Source organism: Asterias amurensis, chromosome 9, assembly GCF_032118995.1.
Source record: "Asterias amurensis chromosome 9, ASM3211899v1".
Classification (NCBI taxonomy): Eukaryota; Metazoa; Echinodermata; class Asteroidea; order Forcipulatida; family Asteriidae; genus Asterias; species Asterias amurensis.
Genome location: NC_092656.1, coordinates 6566924 through 6593900, shown reverse-complemented (window position 1 = coordinate 6593900; position 26977 = coordinate 6566924). Strand labels below are relative to the sequence as shown.

The 26977-nt window shown below is 37.6% G+C and overlaps 1 protein-coding gene across 1 annotated transcript; it reads left to right on the top strand.

Moving 5' to 3' along the window:
• Positions 1-184: 184 nt before the first annotated feature.
• Positions 185-26466, top strand: LOC139942220 (uncharacterized). Its single transcript, XM_071939002.1, has 2 exons — positions 185-410; positions 19820-26466. Exon 2 carries the CDS (start codon positions 21248-21250, stop codon positions 22070-22072), a length of 825 nt encoding a protein of 274 aa, XP_071795103.1. The 5' UTR covers positions 185-410; positions 19820-21247; the 3' UTR covers positions 22073-26466.
• The last annotated feature ends 511 nt before the right edge of the window (positions 26467-26977 follow it).

The window sequence follows — 26977 nt, the reverse complement described above, 5'->3', positions numbered from 1 at the left end:
ACCATCACAAGTTTCAAAGAACATCTACTTTTCACACATTGTGGCACCCTGCTCAGCTCGGATTTTTGAACAGCGCCCTCTCGAGTTCATCCAACTCCAATCCAATCAAACACCCCTGTGCCTTCTGCAGTTGCAGATCATGGGAGAGCGAGTCATGCCACGGTCGTTGCAGAGCAGACGACTCACAGCAACCCACTGTGCAATTTCCATCGATTGTTTTTGCGCCAACCTGTCTACAAATTAAATGTTTAGATGAAATTATACGCAACCTTTAGCTCATCTGGACTTCAGTTTACGCTGATTCAACGACCTTCACAATATAGCGGCACCTCTTTCAAGTCAGAGGGTGTAGTCTTTTCGGAAGATAGAACACGATGTGTGAAGCGGGACAATTTATTCAGCGAGTACAGGTAAGTGGTGATTGGTATGACGAATTCGTCCCTAGACAGACATGTGCAGTGTATTTACATTAGACAGATTGAAATTTCGCTTGTATGTGAATAGGCCATATGTTTTTCTCTGAGACTTCACAACAAACAACAATGATGGCATACGTTTTTGTTTTTTTCTTATTTTTTTGTGATATAAAACTCCATGATAGGCCTATCCCTGCGCCATACTAAAATGCAGTAATGTCTAATTCAAGTCAGAATTTTGGTTGCATTAAAACATCAGTAAATAATGCAATAACTTATTCAACTCTACAATTCACGTTTGTTGGAGCATTGCAACAAAAGCAATGCATTGTTGAGAACGTCTTTCAAAATGTTTAAAGGAGAGACGTAAATGAGGCACCATTATTGTACACTTTACAATGTTAAATGAATTCAGCTCTTCATCTTGTGTGTGTATTGTTTGGATAAAAGTGAATTTAATTTTCTTTCACGAATCTATACACTATATTAGCAAGTTTATACAAGTCCCCAACAAAAAATGATAAATTCGCGGACACACAAGTCGAAACCGTAGATAACGCTCGCGTGTCTCTGGCTTTACGTTATATTGCCATCTTATGCTGTAGATGAACAAGCATCTGCATAGGAAATAGTCTTTAAAACACAATAGAAAATGAATCCTTAAATTAATTAATATTGATGCACAATTTTATCCGTTTTTATAAAAACAAGCGGTTTTTTTTCTGCAATACAAAATTGAGGACGCGTACCAAAAAAGCCTGGTTACTTTTACATTGAATGTCGCTTGAAGGGAATATTGGGAAACAGACACAGATGGTCCATCACAGTGTGATTCGCAAAGATCCATAGGATCCATAATATGTACAATTTGCCCGCTAAAATTAGAGTGACTCGACTTGGGTCCAGACTCCACGGAGCCGACCGGGTCCAGGGTGACACCTCTGAAGGGCAGCAGAGCTCAAAATCACGGCAGACTCCGAGTCAAACCTCCACCCTATACCACCATCTATCACATTGGTGGAAAAAGTCACCTCCCCGAACCATCATCTAAAACGCAACTAAATCAAATAAAGTATTGTTCTATAATTCAGTTTGTCCCGTTCTTTAACGAACTATGAACTGGGAAGATTGCTTTTATTCCAGTTTTATTAATACTATTAGGCGCTGCACACAATGGCACGACATGATCTGCTTAGAAATTCATGCTGTCATTGACAGACCCATAATCTCACGCTGGGAATGAACGAACCGTAACAAAAGCGCTCTGTCACAAAGGAGTTGTTTATGAGCCGCGGTCACGGCCACAACTCAACTGCAGTTTTATAATTTTTCTTTTCATGGTTTACTGAAAGTATTCTTCCTTCAAAGAGTGACTAAAAAAAAAAACATTTTAAATGTGATTTGCAACACACTTGTCAAAATTTGTCCAAACGGAACAAATAATTGCAAAACTCATCACTTATAAATGACATGTTAAATTAGACAATGTAGAAGCAACCCCCATCCATCAGGCTGGTTTACGCAGGGACGTGGACATGTTTTTTTTAAGTTTTTTTTTTATAGTTTTTATTTTATTTTATTTTTTGCAGAAGGCAAACAATTAAACAAATTAAAGACACTAATAAAGAAATAATGCAAGAAAGCTCTGATTATACATAATAAAGACCACTGAACCTTAATTTTGTAAGACGTCGTGACACTACAGTGGCAAAGGTTGTGGGTTCGAATCCCACACGAGTAATTATGCCTATAATGATTATTTCCACGAAACTCGCAAAAAAACTGAGAGTATTAATTGTACCTATAACAACGGTGTATGGGTAAAACACAACATTCTTCATATATCCCCGATACAACATCTAATGAAATACACTCATGTGCAAACACAAACAAACAAAACATATTAATTTTGTCTCTTCTTTCTTTGCCTGTCAACCTGTGACGAAGAACAGACCCCTTTGACGAAAAAGTCAATGAAAATCAAACAAATCCAGACAATCACTTTAAAACACTCTGAAAAGAACTTGAGAACGAATGACCCAGATTTTTTGTTGAATGAGTACCTTCCCTTTATTGAACAGACTCTTTATAATCAATTTGCCAATACAGAGCTCTTCCTTTCGATGTGCTATGGGGAAAATGGTTTATAGGGTAATTATTTTGTCCAATAAATTCGAAGGCAAAAAGCATCAATCAAAATCTGGAATTGGCATCTGCGTTTTGTTGGATTGGGAGCGTCATTCGATATGAGTTTGTGTTGTTATCATTATGGGTGTTCACGCGTTTGACACGATGAATTTTATTAGATTCATGTAATTTTCTTATAACGTGCTCTGTGTTCCAATTTTCTAGGTTTTTCCTCGGAAATATTTTGGCAATTTAGTATTCAATATCCACTTCTTAAAGGAGAGAAAAAGATCAAGAAATATTGTTTAAAAACAGACAGGGTAAACGAATTTATCGTACTGTATACACACATGATTCCGTAAAAAAAATTGATGGCCAGATTTTCGTCGAAAGAATTGTTGTTACAAATATTTTTTTTTCGAATACAAGTTTTGAAAATATAGGACTAGCTATTTGCGACTTATGATGTGTAGAGTCTTTCTCGAAGGCTAAAAATTACATATATAATTTTTATACCGAAGCATAATAAACAGAAACAGTCAGTTGGAAAGAAACGAAGGGTGCCAGAGGCAAAAAGAAGCGTGACATCAGATGATGTTGTTTCAAAGCCAAGCACATCATACAAACACTTTGACAATGCTCAAAATATTGGATAATAACACTGTTTGTACATGGCCGCGATGGGCGTGAGATAATGTTGGGATCTCGACAATAAATTATTTTTAAAATTAACATTCCCCTTCTCATGATCGGATTTTGTCTTCTTCTGTGAGACACCTTCAAGGCTTCTATCTTTCTCGAATACATAAGAGTATTCAAATTCAAAGCTAAATTTTATTGCGCAGTCGGCATAAAATTGGACCAATATTCAAGCATGTTTTCACATCAACAAGTTGGTTTCCAAAACATATTGCAAAAGTAGTCTAATGCAATATCGCAATGAACCTTCCTGTTCTACTGATTTTTGAACCAACTAAGGTCGGATGACCTTTATATTATATGAAGATGACGATATTAGATTCCAAATTGAAATACAAACTCCACGTTTATCAAACAATTTTGCACTGAGCGTGTAATAGTATTAGGCCTATCGTCTTGCTTTTATAATCTGAAAATCACGTCTACCCAAAACCCACACCAAATATTTGCAGACAACAGATGATGCTGCCCTATGGTGAAAGTTCAACACCTTACTGTGTAATACACCGTGGAATATTCATCTGTCGCGATCTACAAGTTTAAATTAATCACCGCCTTCAGCATTTTTGTTTCGCATTAAAGGCCTGGACACTGAAAATAATTGCGAGTATAAAAACTTACACTTAGTTACGAGCAATGGAGAGCTGTTGATGGTAAAACACATTGTGAGAAACGCTCCCTATGAAGTAACGTAGTTTTTTTAGAAAAGTTATTTCCCACTAAAATAATATTTGAATTGAATTCGAGACGTCAGCTGAGGTCTCGAATTCAAGGCATCTGAAAGCACACAACTTTTGCGACAAGGTTTTTTCTTCTTTTGTTATTCTCTCGCAACTTCGACGACCGATTGAGTTAAAATTTTCACAGGTTTGTTATTTTATACATAAAACAAATGCTGAGATACACCAAGTGAGAAGACTGATCTTTGACAATTACCAAAGATGTCTAGTACCTTTAAAGTAAGGTCGTGATTTTATAACAAGGAAACGGTACACAATATCCGGCATCATGATTTAGAGTATCAAGTGATGGCGATTTATTTTTGCCACCGCTGTTTGTAGGATTATTGAATGTTGACTGGATGAAGTATTTGAAGGAGTATTGGATATATTTTATTTATTTGGTAGCACCACGATGTAGACTCTGTGTAGACATGTTGATGTATGGCTTATATATTAATCTTAGCTAATGACATAAGTCTTCTTTAAAGTAATGCAGCACTCTGGATTTTTTAAATAAGCTTAGAAAAATAACCCTATTCCGTTGAATGACAATCATTTCCACGAATTAATATTTCTTTCCTCCTTTGTGAAGTTAAAGTGAAGTGTAAAATATCATTAAGGAACGATTTTGTGTTCTGTTAGGAAATATTCCTTTGTTCCACCCCTTGTTCAATTAAACGTTTTAAAGGGATGGTATATACCTGGTGTTAACCAATCCTCAAAATTAACGGTAATACAAAATGTATTTGGTTATAGAAGTAGAGTAACTCTCTATATATTATAAAGTAATTTGGTTATGGAAAAAATATCAGTTTTGCATTCCAAAATATTATTCCCTACAACATAAACGGATTCCAAAAACCAAAGGTATAGTTTTCTTTTAAATGCGGTTAAAGGAACACGTTGCCTTGGATCGGACGAGTTGGTCTATAAAAAGCGTTTGTAACCGTTTGTTATAAAATGCATATGGTTGGAAAAATGTTTTAAAAGTAGAATATAATGATCCACACAAATTTGCCTCGAAATTTCGTGGTTTTCCATTTACTTTGCGAACTAACACGGTCGGCGGCCGACCGTGTTAGTCGACGAGGTTAAAGGAAAACCGTGAAATCTCGAGGCAAATTTGTGTGGATCATTGTATTCTACTTTTAAAACATCTATCTAACCAAATGTGTGTTATAACAAACGGTTACAAATGCTTTTCAAAGACCAACTCGACCGATCCAAGGCAACGTGTTCCTTTAACAGATTGAGTATTCACCTTGGCGGTTGGGACAACTTTTTTTTATAAGTGAATAATGGTATTTTCTCTACTTTCTGAAAAACAATTGTAGTTATATACAATGCTCTCGAGGTGGTAAATGTTTACCGGGGGAATAGAACGTGAGGTGCAGCTGTATCTGCCGATTGACTGATGAAGCCAGCCACGGTCCGGCCCGCTTGCAGGCAGGCGGGCTGTGCCTACATCATTCATTCATTCATTCATGACACACGCATGGTTCGGATGAGTCATTCTCGAGACGTATATCTTGAAGAGGTCAGGCATTGAAAAGTGGATGAGAAAGAGAGAGAGAGAGGGAGAGAGGACGCAGGGAAAGCAACGAGTAGTTACGCCATTTCGCACAACTCACAGATAATAAAAGACGACGTGTGCGTGCAAATATTAATATACAAGTACGGTTGTTGCTGCTGACAGTGCTGAAGGCGTGCAGTGCAAAAAATGTTCTGTAATAAAAAAACTGGGCAATAAACATATACTCAGACTGAATAATTTATTTTCATTTCATGAAATGTTTCCACAGCGATGTAATTTAGTTACGCTGTGTGACGTGAAGAAAACATGTTGATGTTCGAGTGGATGAAAGAAGTTCAATCTAATATGTGTGAGTCAACTATGCGAGACCCCCCCCCCCCCCACAAAAATAAAACGGCCACGTTTGTCTGATTTACATAGCGTCATAACATTATATCGATCACCTTTACGATAGAGGGACTAGACTGTATTAAACCATATGCACCCAATTTCATCCATGCTTACCGTAAGCAAAGAATCGACGCTTACGGAAGCAGGGAATTCCGCGCAGGAAGTTTGTGTGTGTGCGTGTGCATTCTTCGCTTACACACAGCTAGCGAAGACATTCAGCGCTTGCACAGTAAGCAGATAATAATGAGGACCGTAAGCGCAGATTTCGGCGGTATGCAGAGCCATAAAATTGGGCCCGGGCCAATTTCACAAAGACAAATTTTTGGTATCCCCGTCGTGATTCGTAGTGTGACATCACACTTAACGTAGCAACTACGATTGGTTTGCAGTTAAGATCAATCTTATATCTTTGTGAAATCGCCTCCCTGTTCTTTTAAATCTGAAATACTACCAAATCAAGATAAACTAAACTAATTTTCAATTAAAATGCTGTTCTCCCGGTATATCATTAGAAATGACCAACCACCATAAGGCGCAGTTTAATTTTATCCAAGAATGCCATTGTCGAAGTTGCCATGGTAATATAAAGCTCTGTATTGATATTACTCGCATCCGATACTTTGCCTGAACCTTAAGATAACAAGGGTGCCTCACGATCAAAAGTAAAAGGTGACGTCACACCTCCACAGTCTTATCACCGATGGATTATAGAATTAGCTACCGTCGTGCTATTTCCCGCTAAAACGTATAAAGGTGAGGAGGATTGGTTGATATAGAGGACAGTTGCGATGCGATTGAGTGATGAAGCTTAACGAAAAGGAACACGCCACTTACGGGGTTGAACGATGGTTAAAGGGTCATTACAAAATTGGTAAGAAAAAAACTCGTCTAAGATCACAGATTTACAGAAAACTTGCACGGTCTAATGATGATGATAGTAGAAATCATCTCTTGAAATATTTCTGTCTGAAAAAGTCATATTTGATGAGAAGTAAATGAAGCTAATTTCCCGTTTGGAGTTTATCGCTCAGGGATCGTTTTATCGTGTTTTTTTTTTTTCGTTTTTTTCTAGTATCTCGTGACAGGTTTTCAGTTTATGTATAGTGGGAATTGCTTACACTGCCAGCAACTGTTTTGTTAACGAAAACAATTATGTAATATCCCTTTAAGTGAAGCAACATATATATCACGACCTTTAGTAGTTAAAGTTAACTACTATTTGATATACCGGTGTCAGATGACATAACTTTTGGAAACTGAGATATCTCTTGAACTCACGAGATATATATTATAACATATAGCTGTTGAAAGCTTGCATAGTGGAGCAACATGATAAGGTTTGCGATGTATACACGACTTCCAGTATAATATTATTATATAAAACGCTATACTGTTTTAAACATATTTTACTTAAAAAACAAGAAATATCTTACCATTTCACAAAATTCTGCTGAAAACTACAATATTATTTGAAACTATTATACATTTCCCCTCATATCCGAACAATGTTTGTGAAAGTAACGGATAGCTGTAAAAAATCTATATAAACGATTATGACTGTATATAGCAGAAGGAAATGAAATTATTATAAAATCTCATAAATACTTTTAGAATCTGTTCCAGCTGAAATTCTGTTTGATATATCCTCAACTCAATTCAAGTTTAACGTTTTTAGCTGACACCAAAAAAATGCCCTTATCTACCCCACTCATTTGGCTTTCCATCGGGTTTGCTGCTGTTTTTGTTATTTTGAGAGTATGGGGTCAAACCCTCTTGCCTCTGTTCATCCGCGGATTCTGAAGATCACGGCATGAAGTCAAAGAACTCAGAAGTTCTTAAAGGCGAAGTATATCATTAATTTTGGATCCGTTAAATTTCTTGAATCCAATATATAAATGCAGATGTATACAATCAAACTAACCTGTTGGATATTAATTTCAAAATGTGACCGCGTTTTTTAGATATCGCCCTGGATCTTGAGCGAATTGTGTCCAGGAAGGACAAAGTGATGTACACAATCTGAGAAGGGCGGTAAATCCTCTCAGATTCGAATTTGGGGCAAAAAAAATGTTATTTTAATTTTATTTATAAATAACCACATTACTTCAGAATAAAATGTGTCTCGAAATGCTTTACTACTATCAAACACTGCTGTGGGCTTTCAAACATTCATTTTAAGAGTGGTTACCCCACGTATGCATTCCCTTTATACAAAACAAGCCGATGTACACGATTGAGGTAGGCCTATACTATAAACCCGCGCCATCTTGAAACCCGAACCGTTCATATTAACTCGAGCTATATAAAGCGCGGGAGTGAAGTGGCCAGGTCGGAGATGCTTTATTTTCAATCCATAAACGGGCATGACATCAGATCGCAATCCATTGTACTTTTAGCAAGTCTTTGTACACCTCTTCTGCTTTTTACACTGGCTGAATTACATCAACGATAAAACTCCGCGCCATCAACGACATGGAAAATTTCCCTTTTAAAAAATGGAACGTCGCCTCGAGACGTGAAATAGATCCACCAGCTCAAACACGTTTTACTATCAGTTTGATCGTATACCTTCTAGCTATGATTGACCGATATCCTCTCCCCAGTTGAAGAAAGAGCGGCCATATCGTGGCGACTTAGTGGTCATTTGCAAAGCATTAAGACGTCTGAGCTGTAATCTTTAAGACGCAGAGGACATTCGTCTACAGTCCCTTATTTAACAAGAAAAAACACTGAATCACAATAGGGACATTTTGGACAACAAGTTTGGATTGTGTGACAAGCACAGTTGACAGATAATGTAAATATAAGTTTATACCAAAAGGTTTTGTGTGTAAATTTCCGCCAGATGGTTTATTTACAACTGCATACAAAACATTGAGGAGCGAAAAGGGTGTAATTTTACTGCGAATACGCAATTATTTTAAGAATAAATTCATATACGCAAAATGTGTAGTTACCAAAAACACTTGAAGGCAGAATCCATTGTTGAAAAATTTTTGGTATTTTTTGCTCTTTGTCTTTTTCTTCCCGCGTAAAGTTCCCGCCAAAATCGTCTTTGATCGATCTCCACCTGCCAAATGTCAGTGTAATTTTACTACGAATACGCAATTATTTTAAGAATAAATTCATATACACGGTATTATGCAAAATGTGTAGTTACCAAAAACATTTAAGGCAGAATCCATTTTTGAACAATTTGGGTATTTTTTGCTCTTCTTCTTTTTCTTCCCGCGTAAAGTTTCCGCCAAAATCGTCTTTGATCGATCTCCACCTGCCAAATGTCTGTGTAATTTTAGTACGAATACGCAATTATTTTAAGAATAAATTCATATACACGGTATTATGCAAAATGTGTAGTTGCCAAAACATTTAAGGCAGAATCCATTGTTGATCAATTTGGGTATTTTTTGCTCTTCTTCTTTTTCTTTCCGCGTAAAGTTCCCACCAAAATCGTCTTTGATCGATCCCACCTGCCAAATGTCAGTTCTGCAATGCTAACGATTCTGTTTTCCACCTCTGGCAACCAAAAAGGGCCTTCTTCGTTATCGACTAAGTCATGGGTTTTTTCCTTGGAATTTTGCCGGAGGTGATGGGCTTTAGATGGGTTGAGGATCTTACTGTGTAACATCTTACTCGCGTAAATGCATCAGAGAATCTTTCTCACAAAGTCGCTTGTTTTTATCATTCAGATCAATGACTGCTTTTTAAAATGTAACCCAGTAGCCCCCGTATTTCTTTACCTATAAATATCAACCAAGGCGACTTGAAGGCACTTCACGTCGACCGGCTGTTCTCACCGTTTTGCCCTCTTTAAAGGCACTGGTGGACACTATTGGTGCTTCCTAAAAAAAAAAACTGTTAGCATAAAAACTAGACTTAGTATCAATTGAAAACATTGTGAGAAACGGCTCCGTTTGAAGTAATGTAGTCTTGAGAAAGAGGTCATTTCTTACTCAAGTATTAAAAAGGCTCCATGCATGAAGCCATGTATGCGCATCTGAAAGCACACACACCCTTGTGCAACAAGGGTGTTTATTTTTCAATGTACTCTTACAACTTCAATGACCAATTGAGTCCAAATTTTCTCTGATTTTTTTAGTTCATGCATTATGTTGGGATACACAAAGTGAGAAGCCTGGTTTGTAACAACTACCGCAGGTGTCAAGTGCTTTTAGTGAAGGCACAAGTTTAACGGAGGTTTCTATCGCACCTATATTGAGTACGACAACGAACTTATTATATTATCAAAATTGCTTGCCACATAATGTCACTGCCACGTAGGAAGAAAACAAATACACTGCTCTTTTTTTTATATTCGAAATGGCAAACTTGCACACTTGTCTCATCCTCTCGTCACAGCGCGAAATAATAAATAACACCGAGTCGAATCACACACCCCAGTAACCACACAAGGAAAACTTGCGTCTGTTATCGGTTGTTACTCATTTTACCGCGTAATATATTGTGTGTTTGATCACTCAACCTTTACAAGAAATACAGCCTAAAGTGAAGGGAAAAAAATACACAGACGAGCCAATATTTTGTCCATCAAACGGCCTTGAATGTGTGGCGTTGGAAATCGCTTTGATGACACGAAACTGGGTCTTATCATTGGTAAAATTATCGATTGATGAAACGGAGCTGGGTCGAGTTGACATTTAGTGACGTCACTGATGATGACAGCTTGCTCTGTCTGTTACTCATCATAGGCAATTTTGAATCGACGCGGGGAGGGGATGGGACGGGAGTTGGGTCTATACGGTGTAATTAAACATCAGACGGTTATTCCAGTTTTTAAATTGGATTTTCGGTTGGGTGCACACCATGTTATCTTTTCAAAAAGAAGGGGGAAAGAAGAAAGGCACATGCATTTATATAAGTTGTATATTTTGTTCGATATCTGTCATGTAAAATTTAGTGGCTAGTCATTTTAGAGTTGTATACCCTACATTTTTTTAAAGTTCCTGGCTAGTTTGTGTTAGAGGGAAATCAAATAAGTTAGAGGGAAACTTATTATATTTGGGTTTCGGAAACAACTCAACGATGAAATATAATTTCATAGATTTGTTTAAAGCTTTGAACTTTAAAGGCACTGCACACCTTTTGGTAATCAAAGACTCTCATTTGGTGTATCCCAACATACGCATAAAATAACAAATCTTTAATGTGAAAACTTTGACTCGATTGATCATCGAAGTTGCATAAGAATAGTGCAAGAAAAATACCCTTGTTGTGTGTGTGCTTTTGGATGCATAATAACAGGCCCCAGCCTGAAGTCTTTTTACATTTGAATGAGAACGTACATCTTTCAAAAAAAAAAAGTTACTTTACTTCAGGGGGAGCCGTTTCTAACAATGTTGTGCACTATCAATAGCTCTTCATTGCTCGTCACCAAGTAAGTTTTTATTTTGAGTAATTACCAAGTGTCCAGTGAATTTAATACTTGTCAATTTTGAGTGTACATTGGCTTAATCTAGCGGCTAGGTTATGTGCCCGCTGCAGGAAACGTTTTGTTGATAATTAGCAATGACGTCGACAGATGGTCCCAAACATTGTAGTTCATTCCACCTAAAAGCATGGCGTCATGTTTGAGTAAAACGTCAAGAGCAAAAACGTGCAGTTGAAAAAAAGTACATTTAAATTTTTCGATGAGCCAATTCCTATATTTTCATGTGGAATTATTTGAGTGGAATTTTGTTTCTCGTGATAATTAGTACTTGACGCAAGTTTAAGGGCAATTGAGGGTTGGAATTACCAACTCGAACCTCGATGCACGGTGCGTATTCTATCTACTTTAAAGGCACTGTACACTATTGGTAATTACTCAAAATAATTGTTGGCATAAAAACTTACTAGCAACAAGCAATGGAGAGCTGTTGATGGTATGAAACATTGTGAGAAACGGCTCCCTCTGAAGTGGAGTAGTTTTTGAGAAAGAGGTAATTTCTCACTCAAATAATAAAAGGCTTCGACTAAATCCTTTTTTTATGCATCTGATGAGAAAACAAACAATTATGCAACTAGGGTGTTTTTTCTGTCATTATTCTCTTGCAAATTCGATGACCAATTTAGCCCAAATTTTCACAGATTAGTTATTTTATGCATACAAAATGTTGGGATACACCAAGTGAGAATAATTGTATTCGACAATTATCAAACGTGTCCATGCCTTTAAAATGCACATCACGGTAGAATGGTGATCATAATGACTGATGTAACAAAATACACACAGACACTTCTCTGACGATATTTTTTAATAAAGGTTCATTAAAAACTTGTGTTAAATGACCGATAGGGCGACCTCACAAGAACCGGGTCAATAGGCCCTTACGTGCACCACTTAAGGTCATCACTTTGACTCGCTATAGGGCTGTATTTTTTAATATTGGACCGACCTTCCCTGCTCCCCAACACATTTTTTAACACACTGCTGCTGGTGAATGGTTTTACCCTAAGGGGATTGACAAAAGAAAATGAGAATTTGTCTCTCGCTTCGGCTGAGTTTGACATGGACGATCGATATGTAATATTGATTGTTATTGTGTTTTGTTTGTAAGGGCAGTTGTTAATTAAATGTGACAACAACTCTTTGAATGTAAAACAAAAACATGATTATACGGGATATATTGAACTGGGGGATCGGTATAGAACATGTCAGTAAACAAAACTCAAACCGGTTTGGATTATTTCATTTTTCATTTCAGCTTTAAAAATCTGAATAAAATTGTGTATCTGATCTAATCTTAACTAATTATAATTTAAATAAATCCAAGCTAATCCCATACAGTATTATTTTATTTATTATGTATTTCTTCACACAAAATAGCGAAAATAGTGCCAGATAACACGAGTAGAATTGAGAAAAATGTTCAATTTTAGATGTGGAAGAAAACCAACCATGGGGAAAGTCAACTCAAAGCCGGTAGGGACTGAAAACCCAATCCACATTCAAGGCTCCAGTCTGAGGCGGGATTTGAACCGGGTCCACAAAGGTATGGGGCAGGGGGAAAGAATCCGCGAAGTCAACCCTGTTTCTTAAAGTCACCTGGAAATATATATTTTTTCTTTCAAACATAAGAGTATATGCTTACGAAAAATAAAACATTTTTTTTTAGTAATTGTTTGCCACGATTTACATGTTTAAAAAATATATAAAGTTGTTTGGGGGCTGACTCCGCCTACCCCTTTTGTGACGTCAATCGAGGCAGACTTTGCCTGCAATGCGTATAGTAAACACACGTGCAAAGTACATGTACGTCCAAGTCGTGAGTTGGTACATTTCAAAAAGTGTTTTTCTGCATTCAGCAGCAATACACCTGGTCGGCATTGCCGGAAAACAAAATTTTTTGTTTTTGAAACTTACACACTCACGACTTGGTCCGTACATGTACTTTGCAATTGTGTTTACTCTACGCATTACAGGCAAAGTCTGCCTCGATTGACGTCACGAACAGCGCCCTCTCGGGTCGGGGTCTACTCTTAAATTTGTAAACAACATAAGAACTGATTTTTAAAACCTTAGTTAACTGTTTATTCACATTCCACTCATATGTTAGTGACAAAAGCTTTATTTTGAAAAAATACCACTTCCAGGTGACTTTAAGTATTTTTTTATCGAAACTAAATCTAATCTTATCTGATATAATTTAGTCTTATTAATACCATTTAATCTGATCTAATTATAACCTTATTTCGTGTATCACTAAGCTATCAGAATAGTAAATAAGGGGACGTCTTAACAATTCAATATTTAATGAGCTATAAAAGACATTTTTACAGCTTTATAATTTTTTTTTTGAACCAAAAGTGTTACGTTTCTTTGAAGTCTTTGAAGAGACTGCACATGGTGTAAGTCACATGACCTCTTTCGAGATCCAACTCTTCCGAAACTTTATTTCAAGACCCAAATTTTAACAACTTTATATTGGTTTTTCAGTACCAAAAGTGTGTGAGTCTCTGAACGCAATTTGTACACACCCTAAAGAAACTTCACAGGACATAAGTCACATGACCTCTCCCGGATCCAACTCATCTGAAACTTTATTCCAAGATCCTCCAGCCACTCGAGTCATGAATTATTGAATGACTCTTTTCAATTAAAACTCTGTCCAACCTTTGCGGCTCATCCTTCTCCGTGCCGACTCATCCTTATAAGATTTAACCTCCGTGTTTTGTAAAACGCCAGCCTAAATAGATTATAATAGAAGACACATTAGTTTGGTCGTAAACTTGGCGCCAAAATCGGGACAATTCTTGGTTTAACAGTAGGAAGACAATCCACGCCAGCATCTCAAAAACAATCTCCTCTAAAAAAAAAAAATATTTCCCGCGGGGATCTCACCAATAAGACGCGATTCCTTCGACTGGTCCTCGCCCGTCTTTACCTTCGCCCCCAAACCACGACGCCATTAACCAAGAAGATGTCGCCGGCAGGAAAATCGAATTGCATGGCCAATCGATTCGGGGAAGCACTGCTTGGCACGCACGGCCTGGAATTCACGATTGTCCCAAATTGTAGCCAAAAAAACATGGCAGGGTCTGTACTCTAAATATTTTTTGTCAGCCGTGAAAACAGCAGCTGAACTAAACATGGCGATGTTCTGGGACGCGTGGCTTGTTTGGGGCCGACCGAGCGCACGTGTGGACTGCGTATAAATCAAAAGGTTGAACGCGGCACTCAACATTACCTCATCTTTGCAGAGCCCCAAATTCGGTCCCGACAAAACAACATTTTGAGTTTGTACATGAGGTTTCTTTACTCAGATCGGAGAGGCTGAGAGAAGTTCAACGTTATAGTGGGTCAAAAACACAGAAAACGTTGATCACGTCACTTCATTTTGTTCACTTCAACCACAATGTTACCACAGCAACGAATACAAGAACAACAACTGTAACAGCAGAAGCCAAATCAAACAAGGCAACATTTTCTGGTGATTTTTAAAGAGGAGTCGTGTATTTTTGAACCATTTTTCTGTGGCAAAGCAGTGACTTTGGCCTATTGTGCTTATTCCAGCTACATTTGGTATATAACTCTACATCATACTACATCATTTAATATTAAAAGTTTGGCCTTTGACGATACAACTACCCTTCACCAATCATGTAGAGAGGCGACACCGAGTTTATAATCGAAATTATTACACATCGAGTGAACACTACCAGAAAATCGAAGTTTAACTAGACCTTGAAGGGATATCAACTTCATGACTAGGCCTACATTAGACGTAAAAGAAAGCGGTCAAGTCTCCCCCCATAAGCGCGCCAATTTCCGGCCTCCATTGAGACAACGTGCAAGGCTGTCTTCGGTGAATTGGGCCCAGTTTAATAGAGCTGCTTATCAGTAAGCACATTTCCGTGCTTTGTAGCAGAAAGAGTTTGCTAATGCGTAAGCGTATCTCACAGGCTAGCAGAAAATTGGGCGGCCATATTGTGCGTTCACCATGGATTTGCATCTTGTGACGTCATTTAAGTAAGCACCGTAAGGTTAGCAAACCTGTTTGTGTGCTTACGGTCAGCAGCGCTGCGAAATGGACATCGCACAGTAAGCAAAAAATCGGCAGCTAAGCAGCTTTAAGAATTTGGCCCGGGTTATAAATACATTCATCCCGTAGGTACCTGAGTTCACTTCCAGGTGCCATAGGCAAATCTTAAACGGGTCCTTGTAGTTGCGTCTTTGCCCTTGCTACCCGCAAAGGTGAGAGCCGCACTGCGGACAAGTCATGTTACTTACACGTCCCTTAATTTATACAAAAATCAAGTCTAGGGAGGGATGAAATCTAAGTAGGCGTCACCATAGTTCTCCCCTTCGCACAGGCTTCAAGTGCGTTGACCAACACATATTTTCACTACAATAGACCGACTTGACGATAGGTAAAAGTCCCGCTCTGGTTTTGTGTGTGTTTTTGTCTTCTTCCTTTTTTCAATTTTGCAAAAGGGAAGACGATCGTTCAGTTCACACTAGGGAGTTGGTCTTAAGATCCGTCCATCAATACGGGGACATCTGAAGGGCTTAACTCACCACTCTCATTTTTCCCTGGGACGAAATCAGAACAAGTGTGTTTTCTCTCTCCGTGGATATGAGATGCGAAGATTCTGATGCAGGCACATTAGACAAATTACTTCTCGTCAGAAATGGAAGTCTGAGGGGTATGCGAATTAAAATCATCTTCAGAGAAAACAGAAGCATGAGAAAAACAACAAGCGGGGCAATTTGATTTAGAGATTTACAATTCAAATTTTCAGTCTTTTTTTTAGTACAGGAGTTTAGTGAAGCGCGTTGCACACGCTGCAGGTGGATTTGAATCAAACTCTGAAAAGGATGGTGTTTTTGACTTGTTTTAACTGCTTTAGGCGCTTGCTTTCTTCGAATTAGAGTGAATTAAAGGGAGAACAGAAAATGATAAATTAATTTATTCTCACAGAACTACGCCTACTGGCATTGAAATCGTGCAATCGTCTTCTTGATGTAGCATTCCCGGATGGATGCACAAAGTCAATGGCGTGAGATTCGACCACGTTGAGGGAACAAGTTTGCAACAGAGTTCATACAAAAAATATGAACTATACCCAAACCGAGCCGTGACCTTTAGAGGAACCTTGCATAATTGGTTTTGCTAACGAAACAGTTGCTGCAGTGTAAGCACTTTATGTTATCCATGCACTAAGTACATTAACTGACAAACCTGTCGATCGGCCGTTTAGGTCACGAATGAATAGTGAACAACCGATCATATTTTGCATGAAATAGATGCAAACAAAAACATATATGAATAAAACACTCACTGCTCACTGGATGAACTCCAAAGGCGAAGTTAGATTATTTAATTCACATTAAATGTGATGCTTTCTACTATCATCATCATTAGACCGTGTAAGTTTGTTGTAAATCTGTGATCTTCGCGATTTTTGTTTCTTACCCGCAAACGTTCCTTTAAAGACAGTGGACACTATTGGCAATTGTCAAAGACCAGTCTTCTCACTTGGTGTATCTCAACAAATGCATAAAATAACAAACCTGTGAAAATTTGAGCTCAATTGGTCATCGGAGTAGCGACATAGCTATGAAAGAAAAAAAACACGAAGTTGCGTGCTTTCAGATGCTTGATTTCGAGACCTCAAATTCTAAACCTGAGTTCTCGAAATCAAACTCACGGAAAATTACTTCTTTCACGAAAACTACGTCATTTCAGAGGGAGCCAATTCTCACACCATTTTATACTTGCAACCTCTCCCCATTACTCGTTACCAAGTAAGGTTTTATGCTAATAACTATTTTGACTAATTACCAATAGTGTCCACTGCCTTCAAGCATGACATACCGAAGACGAATGTGAAGCTGGATCTACATTCTCAATTTATTAGAAACCGTCGGAGCCCGAGGGGACAAATTACAACTGATAGATCAACAATACTTGTGTTTACATTTTGTGGTTTGTACACAGTGTAGGGATGTAACACACGTCATATCTCGTGTTCTCGCGGGAATTAAAGTGCATTTTGAAACATTGAATCTATACAGGACGGGAATGAGCAGGCATCGCTGCAAATTATCCTGAATGCAACATTCTCTCATTATAGGATTTCCAGCCGCTCAGAGTCTAGTTTATAACGATCTTCTGGTTCCCTGTATGTTCTACTAGTCATTTTGTAAACGGTGTTTGAAGCTTTGCATGGTGTGGAGAATAAGAGTAACTATAAATATAAATATGAATAGTAAACTTGCGGGTACAACCATGAGTAAAATCTCTTTTGAAGGAGTGTTGGCTCTGAAAAGAGCCGGTTTGGTCTCTTTATTTATGTAGATTCTATTACTCTAATGCTTGGGGAATTTTAAAAGCGAAAGCTTTGATTCTGCAAATTATTCAATGATAAGGACTAATAGCCTATACCGTACCAAGTGTCAACATTAGAGACGAAACCCGCAGATAAATGAAAGACTTTTGAACGCTAGGTGGCAGCAGACTCATATTTTCCATTTCCATTGTTTTCGTAGTTATGAGGATGCGCACATTGCGCGCTAGAAAAACCCGTACGTAAACATAGTATTATGTTTTAGTTTTCATTTTGGTTTGCTGTTCTGTTCTTTTTTTCAATCTATAACAACAAAATCTGTCTCCACTCTAATAATTTCCGTAAGTAAATTCGCGAAGTGAAAATAAAATTGTAATTGATTTATATCAATACTTCACCCACAGGAATTTCAATTAAATTCTGTTTAATCACTTTTAATGTAATCGCTTTCAAGTTAATGTTCCTAAATTTAAACAGATTCGTAGCTAGCGGTAGTTTAACAATCAAGATATGTAATTAATTAATTCATTCATTCATTCATTCATTCATTCATTCATTCATTTAGGGAATTAGATGCTGTTGATATCTCAGTAATTCTTGCGTTGTTTGATTCATTTTCGACTGAAAAAAATCTCTGCGGAATCATGCGATGCGCACTTGAGATTATTGTTTAACTTTTTTATAAGCGGCTGCTTTATATTCGACAGACGGTGTCAAAATGATAACTTTCATAGCCAAAAATAAATCTACATGACAGCAAGATGACAGTCTAAACGGAACCTCTCAGTGTTCGTCCGGAGTTGTTATTCTTTAAGAATCTAAGATCCCATACTATAATATCAAATTTCCACTTTTCAAAATATATTATTTTTTATCTTTTACAATCAATGGATTGGTGTTATCTGAAACAGCAAAAAACCGAAGAAAGGAATTCCCCTTGATTTTTGTTATTTCTGATTTTTGTTTTGTTTTTATAGAGCGAATAAACTTGGTAACTTTAACAGCCGTGTTCAATCGCTCTAATTGTGGGGGATAAGAGAGCGGGGTCGAGCCGGCCACGAAGCCCGGTAAGACGAGAGGCTCTGGATTCGGGATTTACGGCACGGCATCAATTTCACCGGTCACTGACAAGAACCCCCCCCCCCTTGAAATTCTGATGAGGAGCGCGGTATATATAAAGTCCTGCATTAGAATGTCAAGCCCCGTCCGTACGGTCAGGGATGCGAAATATCTCAAGTATGGTGTTGAGTTCTGAGCGGTTTTTTTTTCTTCTTCTTTGTTTTTGGTTCCCCCTTTTTTTCTTTGTTTTCTCTTCTTCCATCCTTAGCTCTCAATGCCCTTTTTATTTTTAGCGATTGTGGTCGATGAATGTTGGCAGATACGCTCATTAATCATTAAATTGTGGGAAAAGACATGGAATATAGACTGGATATCAGTGGCGGAATGCTCCTTGTAAAACAAGGCATGCCCAGCCATGCCTCGAAGATACGGTTCACACTATTATTTTTAAGTGTGATCCGTGTCGAGTTATCGAACTTTCAATAAGCGACCGTACAATACTTAAGTGTGATCCGTGTCGAGTTATCGAACTTTCAATAAGCGACCGGACAATACGTAAGTGGTTCATTTGATGGGCTGTATTATTTTACCTTGTGTCTAGAACCCTGAATGCAATACTCGATTTGAGTTGCGGTACCTGACTATATTGAAGCACCAACCTCGCTGTCATATGTATCCTTTTTCTATTCTGTATTCCAGAACAAAATAGAGCTATCATTTTTTAGGCCGCCATCTTTACTGCGTTCCTTATCAAATATGGCGGCACGGGTTCAGATTAAAAACAAAATTTCCGTCATATTTTCTCTCCAGCGCGGTAAAGTTAAAACAACCTTTTTGGACAGTCTAATTATTTTTTTATAATTAATTTGTTTTTGTTTTAATATTGGCCATCACATTCATAAAAATGTATGAAAAAGCATTCCAAAACAAGCAGGTTGTTTTAGACGGTTTTCTTTTCTGATTATCTAGCAAAAGATATTCTATTCTAGATTCTAGCCTGTTTACTTCAGCAGAGTCCTTGGCCTGGCCGTTATATACATGTTATTTAATTCGTTCAACTATCCCCTCCGATTCGTTTTCAGATATGAAGCCTAACCAACGAATCAGCCAGTCACACGGGGTACACACCTTATATAGCACGACGTTTCACCGTAACCGAAATTGAGTTACGGAGGAAATGGATGCGCCCAACAACACCTCGCAGGGAACCAATTATCACTGATTATGTGCGGCTGCGTATTAGAGGCTTTTCACTCCTAGCATACCACCGCATTATATCCGTGGTTATATAGTTCGCGATTATCCAGTTGCCTGTGGTGGTACACTACTGATGTTTATACCCAGGAATGACAGAGCGTAGCAACAGTCGACAAGACGACTCAATTTTCAAGATGGAATAGATTGGAAAATAATATTTTCAGCTGCAGTTTTTTTTTTTACCTCCGCGGTTTTTAGACAGAGTGACAGGTACACCCATCTTTCCCGCGTGGTGGTATAACACTGAGTTATCGCGACACGTCGCACGAGGCACACCAGGAATCCTGTGTGGATTATTACAGCCGGCAGCCAGCAATAAAATACCCGCTGTATCGTCTTCTGGAACATGACCGGCCCCAAAACAGATTCTTATTTTCACAGCGCACCGCCGAAAAGTGACGGAACATTTTCAGAAGAAACACTACAACGGAAATCGAGCGGAGAGAGGAGAGTGTTGGGGGATAACTCGACCCGTATTTAATCATGGCAGCATACTTTTAGTGGAAATCTCCCCAGCGTGGTTTGTTATGTTGTTTTTATGACAGCCCCAGACGTCTCTAAATTTACACCGATGAAAACATCCTCCTGATTCGTCTCCGATGATCATCAATATTCCCTTGATCTCCTAGGATTTCTCCAGGTTGGATCAACCTCTTGTGACAGGCTGATTTTGTTTTACCCCTAATCTATGCAAAGCCACTCAGTGGGGGCCAGAGGCGCAATTGCCTCCCGGACTCCTGTTCCCTTCATTTCCTACAAGCTCCCCCGATGCATTGTCCCACGCCACACAATTCTCAATTCATCAACGCATTTATTTTTACCCGTTCGTGGGAATTCCCTGCTGAGGGTTAGACACCCCCTGTGATTCGTGTGTTGATCATTCTAACCAGTTCTAACTTTAAGAGTCTAGTCCATAAACCGAGTCTTATTTTTCACTTGAGGTCCTGGAGAGAGAGAGAGAGAGCAGACGATCAAGAAACATTTTTCTCCCGCGTAGTCTAGCCGCCTGCTCGAGCCACTATGTTGCTCAAATCTCATTAAGGACAGTCTTAACAGGTGACTGAACATAACTGAAACAATTTCATGGGAAATTCAAAGTGGTAATTTCGCTCATCTATAAGCCCTCCGTAATGAGTTTAAAAATAAACCGTGGAAAAATCTCACGTGCGTGAAATTGGCATGCCTGTTTTTCGTTCATCCGTAGTGTGACAACCTTTCAACACTGTATTTTGTGATGCTGTAAGTGGGGCATTATGGCTATGAAAAATAAGCGTCGTAAACATTTGGTGAAGCAGCAGATTGGCGTGGTAATAACCGACTTAGAGAAAGTGATATTGGAGCTCAACACTGTCGTTCGGGAGCTAAAAGGGGTGCTGAACCAAATTGAGCGTGTCTCGTCCTATCTGGACGAGCCGGCCAAACAAACGGCTGATAAAGAGACTAAGAAAAGCAAGCGTGTCGTCAAGAAAGCGGCGTGCGTCGCGAAGAGCTGTGACAACGGTGTAGTCTTACCACGAGCCGTTTGTAGCCCTTGTAAATCCCTCTCGCATTTTGTGACAGTTCGCAATGGTTTGAATGGTACCAAATGTGCCTTTTCGCCGAAGAAGTGCCGGAACGATTGCCTGTTCTCAAATGACGTCAAGTCCGGCTCCCAATGCAGTGCCGAGAAAGACTTGAGTCTGTACGGCTCCGGGGACGAAGGAAGTCCACGCATTGGATGCTCCGGTGATTCGTGGTGCTCGAGTCCTCGTCATGACGTCATCGGCTGGGATAGGAGGTTTTCCAGCCCGTCGCCAGCACACAGCCTGACCACCAAACTTAGAGATACCAAAGCCAAGAGCGCATCCCAGACGTCATGCAGCGACGACACGCAGTCAGTTGACTTCCAAGCTGACTATAACCATGACATTAACACGTGGACTACGTACGCAATGGTACACATAGACGCATCCAGCGACGCGTGGTCTGCCGACGAAGCAACCCAAGGGGGCGATGTCCTATCACCGACTCATTCCCACCACTCTGGTGACAACAAACGAATCATGCACATCTCACCCCTGGCAGTCGAATCTGCATGACACTTGATAACAACAGCTCATGCCACGAAATGCAAATCGAGGTGCTGACTTAATCTATGTTTACATTATTACAGTAGTAAAGACTGAATAAAGACATCCATACAACAATACATGTGAAGTTATCATTGCTGGTTTAGAAAACGTTGAAATAGCAACAAAATTTCAATTACAAATGTCTGTACATAGAACCTTTGTGTAACGTAAAAACGATGCTAGAAATGTTATTGTTTTCACTGCATATTCCATTGTCTTGTTGTTCACACCTAGTGTCCGGATTCGCGTTTAGCCTGTAATTTTTGCAAAAAAGCCTTATTTTACATAAACCAATCATCGTTGAGCATGGATGCTTACTTATGTATTTTCATTTTAATTATTTTTAAATAGTAATTGTATCAGGACATTTAAATTTGCATTAATTCCATATAGACTGGTTTCTTTGAGATTGTCTGCACACAAACATACTTAACAATCTAATGACTTTGCTTTAGTCAAGACAGGTTACCAGCTTAAATGCTGTACGTGATGTATATCTTCTATGTCTGGTTCCCTGCTCATTGATTTGCCATTGTAGTCCTTGCATACGGACGTTCATTTAAATATTACGGCAATGTGCTTAGAAAACCTCAACAATAATAAACTATGATAATCGTTATTTAAAAACACCAACAAATATAGTAAAATGAGAGTACTCAAACGAACGATAATCTATGTATATATCTACTGATTCAAAATAAATATTTTATTGTCTATAAATTTCCACGTCAAATGAATTTACATAATGTATATATACAGAGAAATGTATAGTGTTGTATTTATTTAAAAATGTGAACAGAGTATCAAATGTCTGGAAGACGTGTGTTCAATCGCTTTATGCACTGTAGATAGTTGTTCTAGTCGACTGGAAAGCGATGTGAGCTTAGTTTATATTTAGGTACACTCAAACACCGCCAAAATAAACTTCATACTTTTCTTATTTTGTGCCTCTGAAAAACTCACGACAAAAGTCTCGCATGAAGTACTGTATATCTCGAATTACACGAGGTTTTAATTGCTTTAATGTTGTTCCAAGGTGTTGGCGTGTCACGAGGTGAACGCATGAAAAGAAATCACTACGTGGATTCTAATTGGTCAATTAAGCATATGACGTACATGTAGTACTTGCCTTTTTACTTCTGCTGTTAAATCATTTGCCATTTTATTCCGTTTGTTGTCAACGTGAATTAAGGAATATATTATTTGATTTTAACCACAATCGAGTAATTTATTATGCTTGAATATACTTATCAATTTAAGGATTTCGTTCAGAGTTTATTATCATCAATCAACGTATACGTCACCGTTAAAGGCACAGGACACGTTTGGTAATAATTTGTCAAAGACCAGTATTCTCAATTTGTGTATCCCAACTGCATAAAATAACAAATCAGTGAACATTTTTACCTAGTTGATCATTGAAGATGCAAGAGAATAATTAAAAGAACACCCTTGTTGCTCAAACGTGTGTGCTTTCAGATGCCTACATTAAAGGATTTATGAAATAAATACAAAATATGAAATCAAAAAGTTGCCTAATTTTTTTTTCTCCAAAACCTCGTTATAATGTAAATGTAGCCGAATTCTAAAGAGGTTTTATTACACGCACAATAATTTATTTTAGTCATGAGAAGGTTCTCTAAATTATCAGCAACCATTTTAGCGACGCTTCCAAATATTCCTTTTTGAAATGTATGTCAGATTAACATGAATGTACGGTGCCTATTAACCTCTGGTACCCGCCCTTTAAACTGGTACAACGGTGACTGTTAGGCTTGAGGTAAAATGACAAGACCGTTATGACGTCATTCCAGTGATGCATAAATGAATTTGAATTCATGGGTTTAAACTTCACGTTGTTTACTTCGTTATTTATTAACTTGGTGGAATACGTTGATCCGCACTAATATTTTTATCGTTGAATAATTGCTTGGATTCAATAATACCCATATTATATTATTTTATGATGATCGATAAGCCTAAAGAATAAAATATTTGAAAGTCTGTCCCGGTATCAAGGTATATACTTTGTTGTTCAAGATACTTCGATACAAACTAGACCAACACAGAAATATCATTTGTTGTATTTCCATATAGGTTAACTTTTACCTATACACAAAGCAACTATGATACAAAGTAGAAAAGTAATTTATTTCTTAATATGGTTCTGACAAGGAGAACAAAGAAACCATTTTAGTTTATTAGATGCACCTGTCGATTGAGTTTTATTTAAACATAGTGGATAATTAGCTTTATTGTGGACAAATTTTACAATATTGTAAAGAAGACAATAATATGACAAACCAGCATGCATTGTTCATCAGTCATCACCACGAATTTTACAATATTGTATGGAAGACAATATGACAAAGCTGCATACATTATCCATCAGTCGTTGGCAACAACACTGTTTCTTGTGTGGGAAATTTCTACTGATGTTTGGATCGCAATGGACCTTGACATTCTATCTTGCCTCAGAATTGAGAAAGATTTCCCTTGTAATGGTGACTTATATTCAATATAAATACCCACAAGCAAGCTATAATGTAGGGTATCCGCATTGAACACTGCGCTCTATAAATCAACGCACAGGTATCAAACTCACGCTTGAATGAAAAAATACTCCCTGAAAAGATTTGCACAGAGGCCTATCAAATTGCATGATTAAATCAAACCATTACAACATATTTTAATTTAGATGAAGATGGGAACAATTTGAGATGTATTTTTGGTGTATGCGTTAATTAACAATCTTTGCAATGTATTAATTAATTGTTCTTTGCAATGTATTGGAGCACAATATTATGAGCTACATGTTGTTGCATTTTTAATATAAGTTTCTTGAAGAATCTTGAATTTAATTTAATGTATGCTTAAAATATTCCCAAACCAATGTTGTACAATCCCTTATAGGCTGTTCCATGAATAACTGAAAACTGAACGGAACGTATTATCTAAATTCTCAACCACAATTTTGTATCACTATAAAGGCATTGAACACGTTTGGTAACTGTCAAAGACCAGTATTCTCACTTGGTGTATCCCAACATATGCATAGAATAAAAAATCTCTTAAAACGTTGGGCTCAATTGGTCATTAAAAGTTGCATGAAAATGATGAAAGAAAAAACACCCTTATTGCACACCAAAAAAAGTATGTGGTTTAAAATGATTGAGAAAGGCTTCAGTCCTAAAGTCTTGCTTATATTAAAATACTGCCGTGAGAAATTACCCCTCTCAAAAACTATACGTTACTTCGATTCTCACAATGTTTTACATCTATCAACAGCTCTCTGAAGCTCATTACCAAACCAATGTTGTACAATCCCTCAAGTCAATCTTGAGCTCATTACCAAGTAAGTGTTTATGCACATATATAATCTTGAGTAATTACCAAACGTGTCCAGTGCCTTTAAGGTGCGTTTCGAAGAACTCCGTTGAGGATTTGAATTAATGTTCTCTTCCAAAAAATAAAACCATTAATGTCAAATACACTGATATGAATGCCACCATAGTGTACTTTTCTATACTGTTAATAATGAGCAAGGAGATTACACTTGAGGTTTGATCACATCTGGGCGCAATATTGAAGTCACTTTTAGTGAATTCAATATAGACAAGTGCTAATCATCTGTTATTGCATTTTTTGCTCAGAGTTCAGTTTTGATTCAACAAAATATGTTTCGGCTTTCAGAGCATGAATAATATTAGTAAGAAATAATCTGAAAATCGTATAAAGAATATAGATTATTATTAGAAATGTATATTTTTTAAATGGCATTATAAATTATTTAATCACATGACTATATCATTCTACTATCTGTAATGTTAATATTATATGCATCATTTTTCCAGTATTTATTTGTGGGTACAGTTACATTAGGTGATGTAAGCGGTTAAAAACGATCGAAAGTAGGTTTGATTTTCGTAGAGCAGCTAAGCTGAAAAGTGCTAAGTATAAAAACATTAACACCGTCAAGCAGCAACGCTGTTACCAGACAAATGTCATACGATGACATGTTTGTAACTGGTACCTGGTTTTAGCTCAGCATCGTTATACAGTGCTAACTCACCGGTGTAGCAATAACATCTATCTGATTGGTCAGTCTATACATGACGTGCAGACTAAGTCAACCAATACCAACACTCTCCGGCAAACACGTCATAGATTCTCCGGTTATTGTTTCTATTCAAAGCACAATTATTTGTCAAACAGATTTCCTGCTTAGCATCTCTACCAAATAAAAACCCATGTGGGATCATAGTATTTGGTATTGATTCTTATAAAAAAATGAATTAAGTAAACAAAAACAAGTGTACTTTTATGTGAATTACTCCTCTGTAAAATGGAAAACTGTAAAACTGGGCTGCAAAATAAAAATTTATTTTGCGTGCATTTTGATAATGTATGCTAATAAATTACCGTGTATGTTTTATTCATTTGTAACTTCATCTTTTCATCCGGATGTAAAATAAGTAATGTTGATATAGCTCTGGAGCTATTGTTTTTTTAACGTCTTTTAAGACGTTAAAAAAGTGCTATTCACACGACAACATTTTAACTGGGTCCCTTGCTTAATTTTAGCATGATGGCGAAATGATGCAATGTTTGGCAAGATTTTAACAAGATTTTGCAAGAGCACTTGGACAGTAGCCTAGACAACTTTTTGTCCTTTCACACGAGGTATATTAGCAAGGGACCCTTGCTAAATTGCTATCGTGTGAAAAGGGCTTCTTGCTGACTGAAGGCATCAATTTCATATCTTTAGATGATTTGTCCAGACTGAAAACTGATTTTTTTTTTTTTTTTTTTTTTTTTCGAAATATAAATTTTTCCTTTTCAATCCATGTTTGTGCAGAGTATTTGAAGCTA